At 37.1% G+C, this 19,417-nt stretch overlaps 1 protein-coding gene across 1 annotated transcript in view; it reads right to left on the minus strand.

Annotated features, from left to right (window-relative positions):
• Positions 1 to 1,214: 1,214 nt before the first annotated feature.
• Positions 1,215 to 19,417, minus strand: part of ATP6V0D2 (ATPase H+ transporting V0 subunit d2) — a 128,405-nt gene continuing 110,202 nt past the window's right edge. Inside the window, exons 4-10 of the mRNA XM_050323485.1 lie at positions 13,955 to 14,126; positions 12,550 to 12,728; positions 9,793 to 9,872; positions 7,896 to 7,973; positions 4,460 to 4,636; positions 3,019 to 3,096; positions 1,215 to 1,547 (exon numbers count right to left, since the gene is read on the minus strand). Of these exons, the coding sequence (XP_050179442.1) occupies positions 1,386 to 1,547; positions 3,019 to 3,096; positions 4,460 to 4,636; positions 7,896 to 7,973; positions 9,793 to 9,872; positions 12,550 to 12,728; positions 13,955 to 14,126 (926 nt within the window). The 3' untranslated portion in view covers positions 1,215 to 1,385. The remainder of the gene's footprint in view (positions 1,548 to 3,018; positions 3,097 to 4,459; positions 4,637 to 7,895; positions 7,974 to 9,792; positions 9,873 to 12,549; positions 12,729 to 13,954; positions 14,127 to 19,417) is intronic.

Consider the following 19,417-nt stretch of genomic DNA (forward strand, 5'->3'; position numbering starts at 1 on the left):
TATGCATTAAATGAGTATGCAATGTTCTGGGATATAACCCTTTGATGACATTTACCATTTAAGAAGTGTAGTTTTAGCTATAAGAAACCAAAAAGTTTTCTAGTTTTTTATGTATGAATGCATGTTCACATGTACATATTATACAGAGCTGTATTATGTCTCAGTTCTTAAAACCATGATACCTATCTGTTTTCCATAAGTCTGAGGTGTTGACATCAGATATATTTTATTTTTTTTGTCTACTCAGCAGGAAGTGGATTGTATTTCTGTATCATATTACTGAAGGAACAGTCAGCTGAAGACTGAAATTTGCTGTTGTGCAGCCTGAAACTGAGGAGTCACGCAGAAAGTCAAGGTACGGCCTATTTAAAAGATAAAAGGGCAAATTCTTTGAGTGAAATAGGAAGGCAAAATGTTGATAAGGCTTTCCTTTTTCTTCAGCAGAATTAATCTTGTCCTGCTACAATCTGGCTTCAACTGTTCACTCTATTTTTAGTTACTGATCTTAGCCAGGTCCTCAAATAGCTCAGAGCTGGTGTTGTTTGTGTCTGATGTAAAACTGATACAGACTTGGTTGGTATTTTCATTCATGTTTCGTAATCTTCCCTAGTGCATATATAGAGACTGTGTCTTTGGTGTGCTGGGCGGAGATATTTGTGTTGCTGTGGAGTAGATCAGAGGCCCACTGTTTGACCCTTACAGTGCTCCTCATTTGAGCATAAAGGAATACATGAAAACTTTTCAATGAAACTGAAATTACTTATGGTCCTGTGTAGGGCTAAGAATTGGGCTCCATGATCCTTGTGGGTCCCTTCCAACTCGGCATGTTCTGTGATTCTGTGATTTACATTTAGTTGAAGAGAGGTGTTACAGTTAGATAGGGTCAAGAAGCTCCCTCTTGAGATTTGTTAAGGGAAATCTTAGACTTTCTCTCTTATTTGTGAATTAACTCCTTCATACAATCTTGCATGCCATGAAAAAGACCCTAAGTGTGAGGTAGTAGTGGTTTATTTGGCCCTTTGAGAAAGCCATTAGTTCAAAAATAAGCTATTAAAGAGCTCTTCAAATGTCATTGATACAAGGCTTGCTTCCACAAAAGAGAAAGAATATGTATTTAAGATTTTGCAGGAAGGTTTTATTGATCAATTAAATTAAAATAGGAGAGTGGTGAACAAATCTACCAACAAAACTATTAATATTACCATAAATATTTCTTTATGAAGTACTCATATCTCTAATTACAAGATTTTTTTTCCTACACTGGTACATATAGGGAGGCTCATTAGTACAATTTAAAGCATCTGGCAAGAGCTAACTTTTGAAAAAGGATTTTTCTTATATTCTAAGAAATTATGCATCTTTTCAGGCACTATAGATTCTCAGATTTAGAAAATGGGAATGTAGTTGTTAATTTTGGTTCTGTGTCTCTGAGAAATACATTCAGCAATCCATACAATATTCCTGCATTCTTGTTCCTTTAACTTCACATAGGCATAAAATACTCCAAAATGAAACTGGTTGTTAAATGCAAGCACATTCATCTTTACCTGTAGAAAAGAGGAAACACATGTTATGTTTTTATTGATATAATTTGTTGATGATTTAGATGAGGGGTTTGGGTTCACCATTAGTAAACTTGAAGATGACCCCAAGCTGGGGGGAGTGTCGACCTACTGGAAGGCAGGAGGGCTCTGCAGAGGGAGCTGGACAGACTGGAGAGCTGGGCTGATTCCAACAGGATGATGTTCAACAAAGCCAAGTGCAGGGTCCTGCACTTTGGCCACAACAACCCCCTGCAGTGCTACAGGCTGGGCACAGAGTGGCTGGAGAGCAGCCAGGCAGAAAGGGACCTTGGATTTTGGATCGACAGGAAGCTGAACATGAGCCAGCAGTGTGCCCAGGTGGCCAAGAAGGCAAGTGGTATCCTGGCCTGGATCAGGAATGCTGTGGCCAGCAGGACCAGGGAAGTGATCCTTCCCCTGTACTCAGCACTGGTGAGGCCACACCTTGAGTATTGTGTTCAGTTCTGGGCCCTGCAGCTCAGGAAGGATATTGAGGTGCTGGAGCAGGTCCAGAGAAGAGCAACCAGGCTGGTGAAGGGACTGGAACACAAGTCCCATGAGGAAAGGCTGAGGGAGCTGGGGCTGTTTATCCTGGAGAAGAAGAGGCTCAGGGGAGACCTCATCACTCTCTCTACAACTACCTGAGAGGAGGTTGTAGCCAGGTGGAGGGGTCGGTCTCTTTTCCCAGGCAACTATCAGTAAGACAAGAGGGCATGGTCTCAAGCTCTGCCAGGGGAGGTTTAGGTTGGATGTTAGGAAGAAATTCTTTACAGATAGGGCATTGGAATGGGTTGCCCGGGGAGGTGGTGGATTCTCCATCCCTGGAGGTGTTTCAGAAGAGACTGGATGTGGCACGGAGTGCCATAGTCTAGTAACTGTGGTAGTAGTGGATCAAGGGTTGGACTTGATGATCTCAGAGGTCCTTTCCAACCCATCTGATTCTATGATTCTATGATAAAATATCGAAGAAAGCAAATGTGATTTTTTATGGTAGATTTTCTGATCAAGATTTCTATGTAACTTTGCAACCATGACTATATTTAGCAGTCTCTTGAGTATAGATGTAATTGGAATGTCATCTGTGAATTAATTTTGGAAATAGATTACAGCAACTTTACAGGAAATAAAGGACAGTGGTTAAATACCTTGCTCAGTAGACTACTTAAAAAAATTTCATTAAGTGGATAATATGAGATGGCTTTTGGATAGATTCTCAGATTTGACAACCCTATAGCTAGTCTTCAGAAGAATGTCCTAGGACTAAGTTTATTTAAAAAGGTAAATCCTTCTATTTTGACTCAGCCATTTGTTGACAGCCATGGAAATCCATATTCTTGAACACAAAGCTGAATGATGCATTATAGTAGAATCAAAGGCCTAGTACCTCATTCTTGTTTTAAATATTATTTCAGGTGGGTAACTTTCATTTTTTTATTTTAAGGTTAGAAGCTCTTACCTCATGTTCAAAAAATGCATCTTCCAGTGTCTTTTCTCCGCTGCCACTCCCTACACCTTCAAACACAGCCTTGTATTCCTAAAAGCATAGAAAACCACAGCATGGAAATAAGGTACTTCTGCATTCTGTGCAGCACAGATACCTTACATTACTTTATGAATTAATCTATGTTAAGTAATCTTTCTGTATAGAAAAGCTCATATATAGATTACAGTTCTTCATAAATCAAAAGTTAAAAGCATAGTCAGCAAAAGAAAGAAATTCACATTTGTTCTTGTATTTCTTACTGTCATTTCCTACAATTTAAAGTAATTTACTGAAGGTACTAAAAGAGACTTATTGTAGAATGACACGTGACCTTTCACTCCTTTGGACAGAGAGCACTGAACTTCTTGTACAAATTGTACAAATAGCCAGAGCTGTAAATGGAGCCAAAACTATGAACTCTGATCCTCACATGGTTGCTCATTTTATTTCCGGTAGTCAGCTGGACTTGCTTTACCTGCATTAATATTTTCCCCAAATCCATTAATCTGATATGACATCCTGGAACATCCTGTGCAGATATATTTGGCTTGATTTCTTACATGTTACATTTCTGTGTAATTTCCTTCTCTGTGGATTTGGTTTGTTGTTCCAATAAAGTAGGAGTGCAGTACAGGTCTACTACAATGGTTTCCAAGTTCATCTAAATATCCCACCATCACATGATGCTTTGTACCAACTTGACATGGTAACTCATGATTCAAATGCTCTGCTTATGCACAAGATCAGATGTCAGCTCCAGCTTTGTGGGGTTTTTATGGGAAAAAGCAGTTGACCAGACAACATTTTGTTTTGTGTACCTCCTTGAGGGTAGCACAAATATTACAGATACGCAGAGTACAACAGTTAATTCATAAATCAAGTGTTGCAGGTTGATTAATCTTTAGTTACAGTACTATTTGCATCAATATTAACAACTTCATCTACTTCTTTGAGTCAGTTAGTAATTTAGAGAAAACTTTTCAGAAGGGAATTTTTACAGCAGACTAGCGATAAATCAGCTTTGCACAGTGTTAAGTGTTTGGCCAGCTCACTTTAAAATGACTCATGCCTATGCTCCAAAATCTTGGAGGCAGCAGCTGTGAAGTGAAACTCAATTTGGGGAGAGTTAATGGAATAGGAAGACTTTTGTTTATTAGGATGTGATTTGGTCTTATTTAAACATCATTGTAAGAGGATTTCTCTATTGCATGAAGGAAATAATATGTCTTATGTCTTCATATCAAAGACCTTTGATTCCACGTGCAACTTGATGGGAACTTTAGTATCTTTGCTGATTTTTTTCTCTCTCAAAAATGCTTTTGACTTGTGTGAATACTCTTTAAAATTTTGCTGACATCAAGAGATGTAAGTATTTGTGTTTTGGCTTTTTGTTTTATTAAATTAATTTACATACTGCATAGTATTCTGCAACACACTTCACTTGCTCGTAGTCATCTGCATTGGCCAACAGGTGTAAGCCTTCTGGATAGAGTTTTCCACAGGTTGGATACAGCTTCTCTCGGTCGTCTTTGCTCAGTTCAGTGCCAAATGAATTAATGGTGATGATAAAGGCACGTCTGTCTGCCTCAAACTTAATATGCAAAACAAAGAATAAAGAGATGTTTTATTAGGCATCTCATTCTAAATTAAGGTGTGGATGTTTTGTATTTTTTTAGTAAGTCAAACTATGAAATTTTAAAAAAAAGTGGACTTGAGAGCATTGGAAACCTACTTTATTTTAGAAACTGTAAATCCATCTATGCAAGTATATGTTAAATTTTAACTAGGAAATCAAACAGGGTTTTGCAACCACAGCTTTTATTCTGTGATTTTTGTACTAAAAATATCATCTCTGCTGCTTGCTCATTTCCCTGCTTAGTTACCCAGATGTTGACAACAAAAAAATCTCCTCACGCCCTCGCATGTGACATAACACTCCTATAAATAATAATAGTACAGGAAAGGACTGAGAATCAATAGCAATGTTCTGAGGTAACTCCAGGTGTTGTTGATAGTTAAGGTTGAATGAAAATCCTGAAAAAAATAGTTTCTGAATGCACATATTTAAAATACTAATTTAATATGGTGAAGGGGGCTGTTTACTTGCCAAGTTAAAGTTTTAAGTGTTTCAAATACCAGTTAATTTTTAATACATAGAATCAAAGGCTATATTTCTTCTGCCAAGTTTAGATGGCTGTAGTATCTGTGTTTGCAGTGCAGCAGTAGACTGAAAATCATTCCAATGTCTAGATCTCAGGTTTTTCTTTTGCACCAGGCAAAATTTCACTTGCCATTCTTACAGTATGAATTAAAAATACAATAGTAAATAAAAATAACTTTTCTCATTTCTGCCTGATTTAATTTTTTTCTTCTGTCTTGAGAACTAAATTGACTACGCTTTTGTTTCTTTCTTTTATTTCTTAGCTTCATGTTGTAAGAATAGCAGAGTCCTTGCTAATTGCAGAGATTATGCAAGGAAAGTCTTCTAAGTATATACAGTATATGCATATTTTAGGCATCTTACAAAATTTCTTATGCTGTGAATATTTGAGTTATTTTAAGGAGAAATATACTCTTTTCTGTTGAATAATAAGGCTGAAGTTACAACACAAATCTACCACTTTAGCCATTAAATGTATATTCACAGATCTACTCCTGTGTACTGGCACAAACAATTACAGGAACCAACCACCCCCTGGCACTGACTTTGGAGTAAGAAAATGAGTAAACAATAGAGAAGAAAATAAGTGTGCTTGAAAAGATTTCTAGCTAATGAATAACAGGGCCAAATTCCACTTTCCTTGTTAATATGATCAGGCATATCAGTCCTAGTGAAACTGTTTTAGAAGGACACATGCTCTCTTTTTTTAACTCCATAAAGTCATGTAGAATCTAGAGGCTAGATTTGTAATATTTTTTGGTAAAAAAACATTCTAGATGCAATTGCTAGCAGGCAGTTGGTTCTGCTCCTGGTGGCTCCCAGTTTGAGAAAATTTGCAGGATCATTCCCATCCATGCAGACCTCTCAATTCATCAAATTATTAGTAAGTGAGGCCATGAGGCAGTTACTTGGCAACTTGCTGCAGGTAGAGGTGGAGTCAGAGGATGACCATTTACAAAGTGATTTAGTTTCCACATGCAAGACAGAAGTAGAGTGTCTGCTAGGTCAGGATTAGCACGGGGCCCTGATAACAGGCACAGCACTGGCTGCAGTGCAGTCCTGCAGTTTCTTGACAGATTCAGGGTTAAACATGCAATGTGTGTTGTTCAAGGTGGAAGAGACATAGTCAGGACTATTAATGTGGAAGGTTGGTATCGTGGCTGGTAGTCAAGGAGCTGGGGAGCTAAATACCTCAACCTCATTCTGATAGAGTCAGGTTGGTAGTCTTACATATAAGATTACAAAATAAATAGCAAGTATTCTTTTGAATAATTAAACTTTGGCTTTTTGGGAATCCAAACATTAGTGATCTGCTCTGTATGTGTCTTCAGATTATTAAAATGTTATAGAAAAGGAAATCTTCCATAGAAAAGTTTATCCTCCTGGCTGATTGACATTAGATAGGGATTTTAAAGAAGCTTATCATAGACTAAATTGTTACCACTGGTATAAAGATAGTTTTGCAACATGCTTAAACTAATGTTCGTGAGTAATCTGCTCTCAGCATGAATTTCCAGCTAAAAATGAACTTTCTGAAAAATCTGAATCAACTGCAGGAAATATTTTTATCTCTGCCAGCCAATCTCTTGATTTTTATTTTTCAGAAAATAGTCAGAATGCTTAATTTCTGTACAATTTAACTTGATTAGGAATATTTTGTTTAGAGCATAAACTGAAACACTGTGACCTGGTTAAATAAAATATGAAATTGCAATCTGTTTTAGGATATTGTTCTGTAAAATGTAATTTAGAAATCATTCTTCCTTCAGGAATGAGCTCCCATGGTTATTATCTCTCTCCAAAATTCAAACTTTCATTCTGATGTCATCAGAGCTCAGTGAATCTTGTTCAGCTTCCAGGGTGTAAATTTTGCTTATCCAGAAAAAAGACTCCTGGAAGCAAGTGGGTGATCTGGCTCTCAACCTCTGCAAATAATTGTGATAGAGTATGTGGGGAAAAAAAAAAAAAAAAAAGAGAAACAGGGAGTTGAATGCTGAGAACTCAATTTTAGAAATCTCTGCATCTTTTATTACAGTAACAGAGAAAAAATATCATTCATTATGATATGAGTATGCTTTAGGTAGAAGAACATTAGGAATTTTGTATGTCATGGAAAAAATAAATATTAAACTTTTCTGAGTTGAGAGAAAAATATAACATAGAATGTTGGACTTTTTTATATGACACTAGTTCCAAAGGTCACTCAACTCTAACTTCAACCACTACTTTTAATAGGAGAGTAGACAAACATAACAGTGCCACAAAGCTTAAGGATTATTGATTAGTAAATATACAGTAATACCAGCCCTTAGCTATCTCAAATTTAATTTTGAGCCCTAGAAAGTGTAAGAGTAATCTACTTATTCAGTTTTTCTACATAATGCAGAAAAATGTTAAAGGATAACCGTTTGAGATTAGTGAACCATTTACTCTGTTGTGCTCTTTATTATAGAAAAATATTAACTGAGACTGGCTCCTCCCTAGTAATGGCCTATCTGTTTCTCTAGTCAAGAGGTAAAAGTCATCCTAGAACATACTCTATTTTAGAAAAACAAGTATATTTAGAGGAGAAGTAAACACTTGACAGATAACTTTGTAAATAGAGAAAGAAGGAGCAGGAAAAACAAAATAAGATAAATATAACAACATTGTGGAATACTTTAATGTATAAAGACCAAATTTTTCTTACCTCGAGAATAGGTCTCATTATTTCTGCTGTAGTGCCACCTTGTTTTTCACAAAACTTATAAAATGCCTCAAGATAAGACTTCATGAAAGAAGAAGAAAAATATTTTAGACCGCTGCTTAAGATCTGGACCAGGATAGCACATAGTCATGAACCTCACTTTTAAATGCTTTCTTTAACTCTGATAATTCCACCTATGAGTTCACATTCAAGTATGTGCTTAATTACTTAGTTGAAAGTTGCAATATTAAAATTCAAATGTCTTATTATTACAACTTGAGTTCAAATGTTTTCAGAAACTATAATAGGACAAATATTATGTTTTATTTGAACTCTAAAGAAGGAACTTTTTGAGCTCCATTGAGTTTCCACTGCATAATAAGCAGACGGCTGAAGGGAACTCTTCATTTATAGTGTGTGGAGGAGGGGATTTGGGCATATGCCACGGCTGTTGGGCCAGCAGTATGAGGATACACAAATTAATCCCTACTGCTCTACCCTAAACCCTGGATTAGGACAGAACAGCAGACGAAGCTTCTGTAATACTGGTCGTCAGAGCCCTCTGATCTATTAAGGATTCTGGCATCTGCACCCATTTCAAACTACCTGTGCAGCAAGGACAGTAAATGTCTCCGAGATGCTGTTCCTCCCACCTCTCCATCCCCCAATGCTGTCTTAGGGAACATTTATGTTATAAAAATGTATTTGCTACAACTTCGCACAATCTTATTAGAAGAAGCTGTCACTAACTAATCAATTAAGTGAATTTTAAGCAGAGACATCTCAAGGGGGATCTACTGCATGGAAAATATAGTAGAGCTGAAGCATAATTGATCACAATGACAGGTGAAGCAGAGGAGAAAGGAGATATTAATAATTTAGATGTGTTTGCAGAATGATCCCCCTAATACTTAGATGAGCAAGAAGAAAAATCAAAACATAGATTTAATAAATGTAAATATATTAATGTAAATATCCACACAGGATATAAAAATAAAATATGTATATTATCAAATCGAGAAAGAGTATCTAGTTTAGTAATACTGTGAAAGAATTAAAATACTTGGGTATAATTGATGTTGTTTTGAATGAGAGAAGTAGCAGAACGTTTAACAATAAAGAATTGGCTTGGGAATTTATAAATATAATTTGTAAGACAAACAGAAGATTTTTTTCTTTCCCCCTAGTATAATCAGATCACTGTAAGAATATACTTTCTGCAGTCTGATGCATCCACTGTGAAAGAACAATAACAAAGAATTTGGAGAAAATGTGCCAGGAGGAACCATTAGCAGAATGAAGTATGTATAGCCTTTAAAGAGAAAAAAGAGTAGTGACCTGTGTGCTAATATTTGTAAAGTACTTTGAAAATGCAAGTCACGTTAGATGCATATCCTTGCAGCATTGTGCTGTAGTAATGCTAAAGAGGATTTTAAAAGGGAGAAAATAATACAAAATCCTTAAGTAAAAATCATGTTAGCTAGATCCAAAACAATTAGACCTTTTCAAATCAAATCTTCCTTATAAAAATAAATGTTAACCAAACCCTGTCTACACTTGCTTAGGAGCTAACAGTTCTGTGGCATTTGGTGGATAACTGGGTTATTCATAAACAAATGGATCTGGATATTAGCCTGACATCTAAAGCATTTTCATTAATGAGATATTAAACTAGAATTCGGATGCAGACTAAAATTTTAAAACTCCCCAAACAGTGCAGTAGAAATGAGAGAAGCTGGATTTGATTCCTGGACTTGAAATCAACCAGATGATCTCAGATAGCTTGCTTTATCTCACCATGCTTCTGTTTCCCCTTCCATAAAACAGGGTTAATGATCCTGACCTTTTCTGAGACGCTTTGAGAAACCCCAAATATTATTGTTACGCTGCAAACACTTGCCTTGTACAGTTTGTTGCGCATTATTTCAATGTTCATTTCATCCAGGTCATTTTCAGACAAGCAGTCTTGGAAGAATGCAGCTGAAAGCAGAGTTTACAATATTGTAGTATAAATCAGCATGCTGATAATATGCATCTCCTGTCTATTGCTCACCAGTGTGTGAACAAGGATCTGAGGTTTCTGTTGTACAAGAAAGGGTGATATAACAGAAAGGAAGAGAAATCCTCTTTATTTTCCCCTTATCCTCCTACTCCCTCCTATTTTAATGAGAATCAATCAGTGCTGCAGCCAGAGTCCAAGTCTCCAGAACGAATCAGACAGGAATGCTAATGAAAGCCCTAATCTTCTCTGAAGTATATAGTTTGGGTATTACGGAGATTTTCTAGTGAGGGACATGAAAAACAATTTTGTCTTAAATCATGCAGGTATTCTTCAATTGTTAAGGAGAATCCTCTTTCCTACTTTCCCCTCTTCTTCTTTGAGTATGTCTGTAGTGGGGGAAAAGCAACAGGTTGCAACTGGTAAAGGGCACAAGCTTTGACCTTGACCATCTGTGCTTCCGGGTGCTGCACAGAACTGAGCTGAGAGCAAGCTTTTGAGCAGGAAGACAGCTGGACAAAGTACATTTGTGCAGCTGGACTATTTAAAAATACTGTATTCATAACCAACAAACGTGTGCCTAACTCTCACTGTTCCTGAGCTGCAGCAGGGGAGCAAAGCAGTGCTGCATGTCAGTGTTGTCTCAAACAGTGGCAATGGAAGATGATATTTAAGGAAAGCATATGAGCCTGGCCATGTTCTGTGGTCTTCTCCCTTCCTACTCTTCCAGCATCCAGATTTTGGATGGAGAACACCAGGAGGAGTGGCCCTGAGAGTTCCTGGTAATATCTCCTCGTAGATCTATACCCTACAGATCGGTCCCATTGTTTTAAAGATCTAATGCTACTGTCTTCTTTTACAAATTTCTTTAGCAAAAAAAGATTTTCAGAAATTTACAAATTTACTACCAGCTATGTTAAAAAAAAAAAAAAGTAGTTTACTTTAGTTTACCTCTTCTAAAACTGGTTTTCTGCTGGGATTTGGTCTTCTGAAGGATTTGGTAAGCAGCAGTTTGTAGCTTACTGTGGACAAACCGCTGCCCTTAGGACTCTAAACCCTGTCCTTATCTCTTTATCAGCCTTGTCCACTCCAAACTGGAGTCCAACCTTTTTGGTCTGTCCATGCATGGCAGCACTGTTCATTCTAGCTGTCCTGCTCTCTCCCTTCTCTGATTTCACAGTAGAGGATGCTGGGGCCCAAGCGCTCGTGGGGGCATGTTGCAGGGCATCCTCTGTGAGGGAAAGCCAGGGCTGCCCGTTGCTGGACACAGCCAGCTCCAACCGGGATCCACCACAGGACACAGCTGAGCCTCTCAGCCAAGCAGGTGTATCTGATGGGGGCCTACCTGAAAGCCGAATTGGGACTTTTTAAAAGGGCGTGATAGAACAAGAAGGTGTGGCTTCACACTGAAAGAGGGTAACTTTAGTTTGGATATTAGAAGAAATTTACTGTGGGGGTGGTGAGATGTTGGAAAGCGTTGCCCAGAGAAGTTGTGGCTTCCCCACCCCTGGAATTGTTCAAGGCCAAGTTGGATGGGGCTTTGAGCAACCTGGGCTAGCAGAAGGGTTTGGAACTAGATGATCTTTCAAATCCTTTCCAACCTAAGCTGTTCTTTGATTCCATGACTCTAAGCTCCCCCCTACTCCTTGTGACACTCACTTCCTCTTTAGAGGGATGGAGTGTAACTTACAGTGATAATTAAGGGAAAAGGAGAAGAGCCTGGAATGAAGGAGTGGAAAAGGCTGGAGGAAAGGTGTTTTCCCCAGTGTCTAAATGTTTCATTCATTTCTGCTTCTTTCCTATTGTCTGGATCAGTAATTAATTACATCATATACATATTAATCAATAATAAATCAAGTTAATTTTCCCCAGGTTGCGTCTGCTTTGCCTGCAACAATACTTTGTAGGTGATCTCAACTTGTGCTGGGAGTAGGGCATGAGCAAGTGGCTGGGTGGGAATCTGATTTCTCTGTGGGGCCAACCTACCACACCTTCTTGAGAAGCAGAACCCAAAATCACTCATGGTCTGAAGATGAGGGCACATAATGGTTTCACATATGTTCAGATCCATTCAGTTCCATCTTATTCTCAGTACCCTTCATAGTAGTGCCCCACAGCTTGTTAAGTTTTGTTTGTATTGGCTGCAGCAGCACACTGAGCAGAGTTTCATCTTAATTTCATAATGTGACATTCCCAAACTTTCCTCTGTTCTGTTTTTAAATTTAGTTCTCAAAATAAGACCTCTCTTTATGTTCGAACCATGCCCAAATCTCAAGAGATTGGAATCTAGATTCTACCACAATATCTAGTACTAGTAGATGTCTGCTTGATCTTTAGTGAGGATATACTTTTAAATTATAGACGTAGGTGTTGAAATAAAAGATCTAGATGCTCTAAATCAGTGACTACTTCAGATATAAAAGACGTACACTACACTTCTTGAGTAGCATGTTTTCTTGTGTCTGCTATCCAAGGTGGTTATAGAAGCTGTTAATAAACATTACCAGAATATGTCCTGAACACCACTTCAGAAGTGCTTGATCCATACTTTGTGTTGTGTTTTACCAAAACAACATATCTAGCAGAAAATATGTTATTCTTAAGAATATAGGATTAATAGTTTCAAGAAGAAAGTAAGAAGAAATATAGTGTTTCTACCTAATGGTGTGTCAACCAAAATTGCGTTGAAGAGCTCAGTGGGGTTTGAGGCAATGCTGACTGCTTCCATTTGCTCAAAGCTTCCCAGTGGATGGCACTTGGGAACAAGTTCAGCTATGGGTCGCTGATGTAATGTACCAGTTATTAAAAGAATTACGTTGTCAATCATATAGCTGTATCTGTATTTGAGAGAAAAAGTAAAAAAAAAATCTTCATTTGAAAAAATACAATCCTAAGATATTTGAAAATTAGCAATAATACTAAAAGGTAGTATTACTGTGTATGTTCACTCTGTATCAATAGCTCATAAAAAAACAACAGAGGGTTTTAAATAGCAAGTAAATAACACCACATTAGTTTTAAACAACATGACTGATTTGGAAAAGAGACTCTTTTAAAGCAGGGCATACTGGACAGAGAAGTGTATGGTAACCTTTTCACTAAAACAGCAGAGTTCATGCAGATGTCCAGTCTTAGGCCTTTCTTCTCACTCAACTTTACACATCATCCCATGAGAAAACGAAGGACAGGTTCCCACAGATTTCTTCTCTATCACTAAAGGTACTCTTTTCAGTAGAAGTTTTCTATCATCTTCTTACTAGTTTTATTGTCAAAGAGGCTGGTAAGAGCTTTTGTAAGTGGCTTGGAAATGGAAGTGCTACTCCCTTGGGATGTTTATGGCATTCAGCTAATCCGTGTTGTTATACTGTTATAAAGCAGATCCCTGTTCTTAAAGTTGTTTAAGCTAATCATTTACAACTTTCATCTGTTTATGATGGTATTGAGGTCAGAGCTTTCTCTTCATCTAGCATCAAATAGCAGTTGAACTTTTAAAAGTAACTACTTGAATCTATGTATCTTGCAATATGCAACATAAAGTTCTAATCTTGATATTCAAATAGTATAAAAAGTATGGTAGGGTGTGGGATGTGGTGTTGTTCCCCCTTTTATAAAAGGCCTAGAACTTGCCACATGCTGAGGAATTAAATCACTGCCCTGTACATCATGAAATTGTTCATCTTACATGAATCATCACCCCAAACTTCAGTTTTGCAAGTTCTCTGACTTAAAAGTTGTTTGAAAATTATAACTATTTTTCCCAATATCTACTACTTCTCCTGCTGCTGTACACATAAAGAATGTGCTTCTGATCTTTAAAATAAATAGTTACAAAGACTATACATATAGTATATTTATATACAGATACAGATAGTATTTATACATATATATGTATATGATGAACGTATATTTGCAAATAAAGTATGTAAATGTTGCAGTATCAAAGTAATTTTGCTGTGTTTGAAGTTTAATAGAAATTCCAACACATTGCATTTACACTATTTTAACTTTTAACTACTTTTTTATTTTGAGTCTGAGTGGTAAGCTATATGATAATATTACTTACGTGATAAAATTCAGAAAAGTGGCAAGTGGTTCAAAAGCATGGTTTCTAAAGTAATGAAATTCCGTGAGCAGTTTTGCTTTCAGTTTATCATCGATGGTGGAAATAGTGAGAGGCCCAGTTTCATTAGCCAAGAAGTTGCCATAGTCTGTAGTTTGTAGATGTAACTTCAGGTCTGGAATTAGATTCAGGGAAGATAATGAGAATAAACTGTTATTTTATTGTCTGCAAACCAAATTTTAAAAAAATTAAATATTAATTTCTTACATGTTTTCACACTAAACCTCTGATCATCCTCTACTGAAAAGTTTTTTACATAGGTTTAGTAGATAGTGTAAAGTTAGTGGAAAAGCAAAATTAATGCAAATTCATACTGTGTTCTACCAGTAAGACTTACTGCTTGTAAGAAAGAACAGGAAAGAACAAATAATTTACACCTTTGTCAGCTGCTTTCCTTTTCAGCCATACCACAAAGAGTGTTACTCACTACTGTCTCTAGTCCCTTCCCCATCAGGTTTGTTCAGTGTTTCAGTTTCACTGACTTTGCACCATCATAATACATTAGTTGTTTCATCTGCTGCACTCCTACGGACTGTTATGCATCAATAGGAATCATCTTCTACCTTTGTTAAGATCTTAAATTTTTGTATGAAACATTTAAATATCAGGTAAGATTATAATCTTCTGCTATCAGGCTGCCTGAAGAAGAGGAGAGAACACATCTTGCCTGGCGCACATTCTGGACTCCAAATGGCTTCCGCAGTGGAACACTTGAGAGGGCAGAGTTACACTCTTAGCATTTCTGGTTTGGCTTTATATGATTTATGGCTGTGACTAGAAAATCCTAAGAAGCTGTTCCAAAAACTTGGGTTATTGTGACATATTCCATTTGAGCTCTCAACCCTGGTGACTGAGGAAAATGAGTTGTTTTGACCACAAAGTTGAAAGAAGTTTTCATGCTATCAAAGAATTTGTTTGGCAAATTTTCTCTGCTATCCATTTTTTACCATGAGCGAAAAGTAAGAATTTGAATCAGTTCTTAGTGTTCAAAGGAGTTTAACATTTCCTTTTAGAAAAGCTCCTGCTGCAATGGATAATTATGTTCAAATTCTATATTAAAACTATTGTAAATTATAGATTGGGATATTGTTACATGATTTGCTCATTCATAATAATGAGATTTCCATCTAAAATCTGAAGTGATAGTTATGGAAAAGGACAACAACCTCCCACTGACTGAAATAAAGGTGTACCTGTAAGGGAAGTTAATTTGCAATTAGCAAGGTATGCATTTATCAGTACAATAGCTACTTTTGCCTATTTCCCCATGCATATGCTTTCTTAGTATGCAATAAGGTTGCCTACACTGGGACTTAAAGCAACTAGTACATTGTGGATTCAAACTCCTACGTCTAGCACTCTAGCTTACTGAGACAAACCTCAGAGTTTTCTGTGCAAGTTGGCTGCCATTCAAGGTTGTTCAGAGCCTCATCCAAAATGGCCATGAATGTTTCCAGCCTCTCTGGGCAACCTCTTCCAGCATTTCACCACTCTTCTTGTAAGCAATTTCTTCTTTATAACTAGTCCGAATTTGTTCTCTTTAGGTTTAAAACCATTACCCTTGACCTATTGCTACAGGCCCTACTAAAATGTTTGTCTCCATCTTTCTTGTAAGCCCCCTTTAGGTACTGAAAGGCTGCAATAAAGTCTCCCTGGAGCCTTCTCCAGGCTCAACAATCCCAACTCTCTCAGTTTTTACTCATAGGAGAGGTGTTCCAGCTCATCAATCATCTTCATGAACCTCCTCTGGACTTGCTCCAACAGGTCCATGTCCTTCCTATGTTGTGCACCACAGAGACAGATACAGTACTCCAGGTGGTATCTCACAAGGGCAGAATAGAGGGGAAGAATCACCTCCCTCAACCTGCTGACGATGCTTCTTTTGATACAGCCCAGGACACAGTTTTCTGGGCTGTGAGCACACATTGTCAGCTCATGCCTGGATTTTCACCCAATAGTATTCCCAAGTCCTTTTCCACAAGTCTGCTCTCAATTCCTTCCTGTACCAGCCTGTATTGATACAGGGGTTTGTCCTGACCAAGGTGTAGGGCCTTATATTTGGCCAATTCTTGAGCTTTGCTAGATCCCTCTAAATGGCATCCCATTCCTCAGGTGTGTCAACTGCACCACTCACCTTGGTGTCATCTGCAAATTTGCTGATGGTGCACTCAATCCTACTGCCTATGTTATTGAAGGAGATGTTAAACAGTACTGGTCCCAATACGGACCCCTGAGGGACACCACTTGTCACTGAGCTCCATCTGGACACTGAACCATTGACCACTACACTCTGGATGCAACCACTCAGCCATTTCTTATTCACCAAATAGTCTATCCATCAAAACAGTATCAAATCACATGAACACACTCTTGCATAGGACAGCCTTACTCAGCTGGCACTCTGGATCTGTTCGGATTTCTCTGCATATTCCTTCAATAGACTGAACTTATGCTAGCGGTGTAAATCAGTTGCTTCTTAAAATTATGTAAGTGATCACAAAACTTTACAAAAGAGGGCAGAGGTAATTCATCTCTCAATAGTCAGAATCAGATTCTTGGAAATAATCGTAGTTTCAGTACAGGCTTTTGTGTAGGAAGAAGAAAGATAATCCAAATATGAACAAAAAAGAAACACAGCTAACTAAAGAAAGAAAGATAAGCAAGATTAAGATTTAAATAAACACACAGCGTTATACCTAGAAATGAGTCTAAATATGTAAGACTAAATTTTTTTTTTTTAAATCACTAATATTTTGATTTCATATCCACATTTCCTGTGAAAATTATTCATTTTTACTTCCTCTTTTTTATTGTAAAGAATGTAAAAATACTTGGTATATAGTGAAATTAGATAATATTACTTTATTACACGCAGAGAATTCCAACTTTCCTCAATTCCTTTTCAGATGAACCACAGATGAAACACAGTGTGAACTGCTGGTCTTAAATTATAGTTCTCTATTGTTGGCATAAGTAAGATCTGGGGACTCTTTCAGTCAGACACTTTTGCTAGTAACGTGAGCTGGTGACCCAGCAGGATTAGATGGTTGAGCACTACAGGGTCTCAGACATTCCTGTTCACCAAAACTTTTTATTGATGGTATTTGTTCCTTTTCTTAGGCTCTCTTGGACACCTAAAAATTCTCTGGGTTTTTCAGCATGTCCACAAGATCCCTAGGAAAGAAAATTCCTGTATTTTAGCTGTCAGTACAATTGTCATCCACCTGCATTGTGTGTTTCCTCATACAATTACACACAGAAAAATAATATATATGAAAATTATGACTTTAGATAATGTGATTTTAAATCACATGATTTACTCACAATTGAACAGCAATCAAACACAATTAAGAGTATGAGTAAAGGGAATTAATGCACAGAGGGAGACTAATTTAAGATGACGCTGTTAAGACAGGAATGATCCTGATCAGAAAGAAAGACTATTGTGGAAACTTGAACAAAGTGTCAACCTGGTCTCTCGGCATCAAATACATGGGAACTTGTCTAACTCCTCCCTTGATGGCCAAATTGCCAACTAGCTGCACTTTTCTTTGAGTTACACTGTTATTTCAGCTGCCACATGCTGGCGAGTACTGGCTCTGGCAAGTTAGGTAAACTTATTTCAGTGATAAGCTGGAAGAAGAGGTGGAATGCTTGTCCTGTGAGCAGTCTCCTGGAGAACAGGAGTCTTTCCATCACACAGATAAGCAAGGTAGGAATAAAGCACTTAATTTAACACACATCCGTGTTCTACTTCAAAGACTGCCAGCAAGATTGCTCTGGGAATCATTGCTTTGAAACAGATGATGACATAGGGCCAAACTAGTAACATGCTGCTCACAAGGTAGCTCCATGGAATTTACAGTAATTCCATCAAGCCCAAAAGGATGTCTAAGTTAAGCTGGAAGCCTGTCTGTTTGGCCCTGAATTGAGAAGACACGATGGTATCATAAGTCAGTTAGCAGCCTCCTTTTTTTCTTTCCTTCTCAGTGTTATACTTGCTCTATGATTATCAAGCAGATGTAATGCATTAATCTACAGTTTTTCTTGTGGTGCTTCTGTACTGACATTATGGTTTCCTCTCTAGAGATATCAAAACCACTTTGAAATTAAAAGACCCTTTTTATTCTATTTATGGGTTACTTTGAGTGGTTTTGATTTTTTTTCCCTACTTTGTTTTAGCATATTTATAGTGATTTTAACTTAGGCCATTTTTTGTGGTGTGGTGCTATGCCACAGAATGCAGAATAGGCTAAATTTATTACCTTTTAATTTGAAGACATGAACTGATGGCACTATTGACACACCATAGTACTACATCACAAATCACTGCTGAATCTTTTCAATGGAAGCAAATGACAGTGTATGAAATTTACTTTAGAGGTAGGGGTCTGAGGTTTTGGTGCACTGTACACTCTTGGTGCAAGTTCAATATTATAGTATCCAATATGTGCAGAGAGTTTAGTGCCATGTAGAAATCCAATATTTCTCTTATTTATGTTATAAATAATGTAGGTAACTGTTAGGAATCTGTTAGCTGTCTAAAATAAGTAGAAAATATTACAATGGAGAAAAAGACGTAGCTGAATAGAGAAAAAAGGGAAGTGATACTGTGTAGTAGAGATGTGCTTGTAGGAGGTTTATGAAGGTTGCTGCCTTTGTTGCTGAAAAAATTCACATTTTAAAATGGAATGATCACTAGAAAAAATAAGGTTCAAAAATAAAACTATTTTTTCTTTCTATTATAAATCTCAGTTAGAAAAGGGTTTTATCTCTCTGTTGTTATTTGTTGATCTGCTGCTTGCTTTTAATAATATTGAAGGTTTATATAGCTCAGAACTGTTTGAAAACCACTTCCTGGTGGTAAATAATGTTCCTGTAGTGTGACTTAAAATTTAAATTTAGATAGTTTTCCTTAACTATTCTTATCATGACCTAAGATTCTTCTGGGAGGGGCATAGGTAATTCTTTTTTTGTGTGTGTTTTTAAACCTGTATATTTTCTTTTTATTCAGAAGTAACCAGGGTTTGTTGGTTTTTTTTTCATTGCATGAAGATTTAGATTACATCATTTATTGAACTCCTTTGGAGGGAGAAGTGAAGTGAGAGCAAGGTTTAATAATTCCCCCATTCTGTCTTCTGTGTCTTTTACAGACGTTTGCTAACTCTGTTAGCTTTTCCTGAAGTCTGTATACTCATGGAGCAGAACTTTTTGACTTAAACAATTAAATACAGTATCAAGAGTGTCTGTGAAGTTTTTAAATTGCAGAGTTCACAAGTGCTGGAACATATAGGATACAGACATTGTTGATTTTGTCCAGCTGACATAAAGAATAGATTTCAATTCTCAGAGTGATTTTATGCATATGTTCTCCATGTCTGAACTGCCACTGTATGAAATGGAGAG

The sequence above is a fragment of the Myiozetetes cayanensis genome, unplaced genomic scaffold, assembly GCF_022539395.1.
Source record: "Myiozetetes cayanensis isolate MyiCay16 unplaced genomic scaffold, myiCay2020 scf1, whole genome shotgun sequence".
Lineage (NCBI taxonomy): Eukaryota > Metazoa > Chordata > Aves > Passeriformes > Tyrannidae > Myiozetetes > Myiozetetes cayanensis.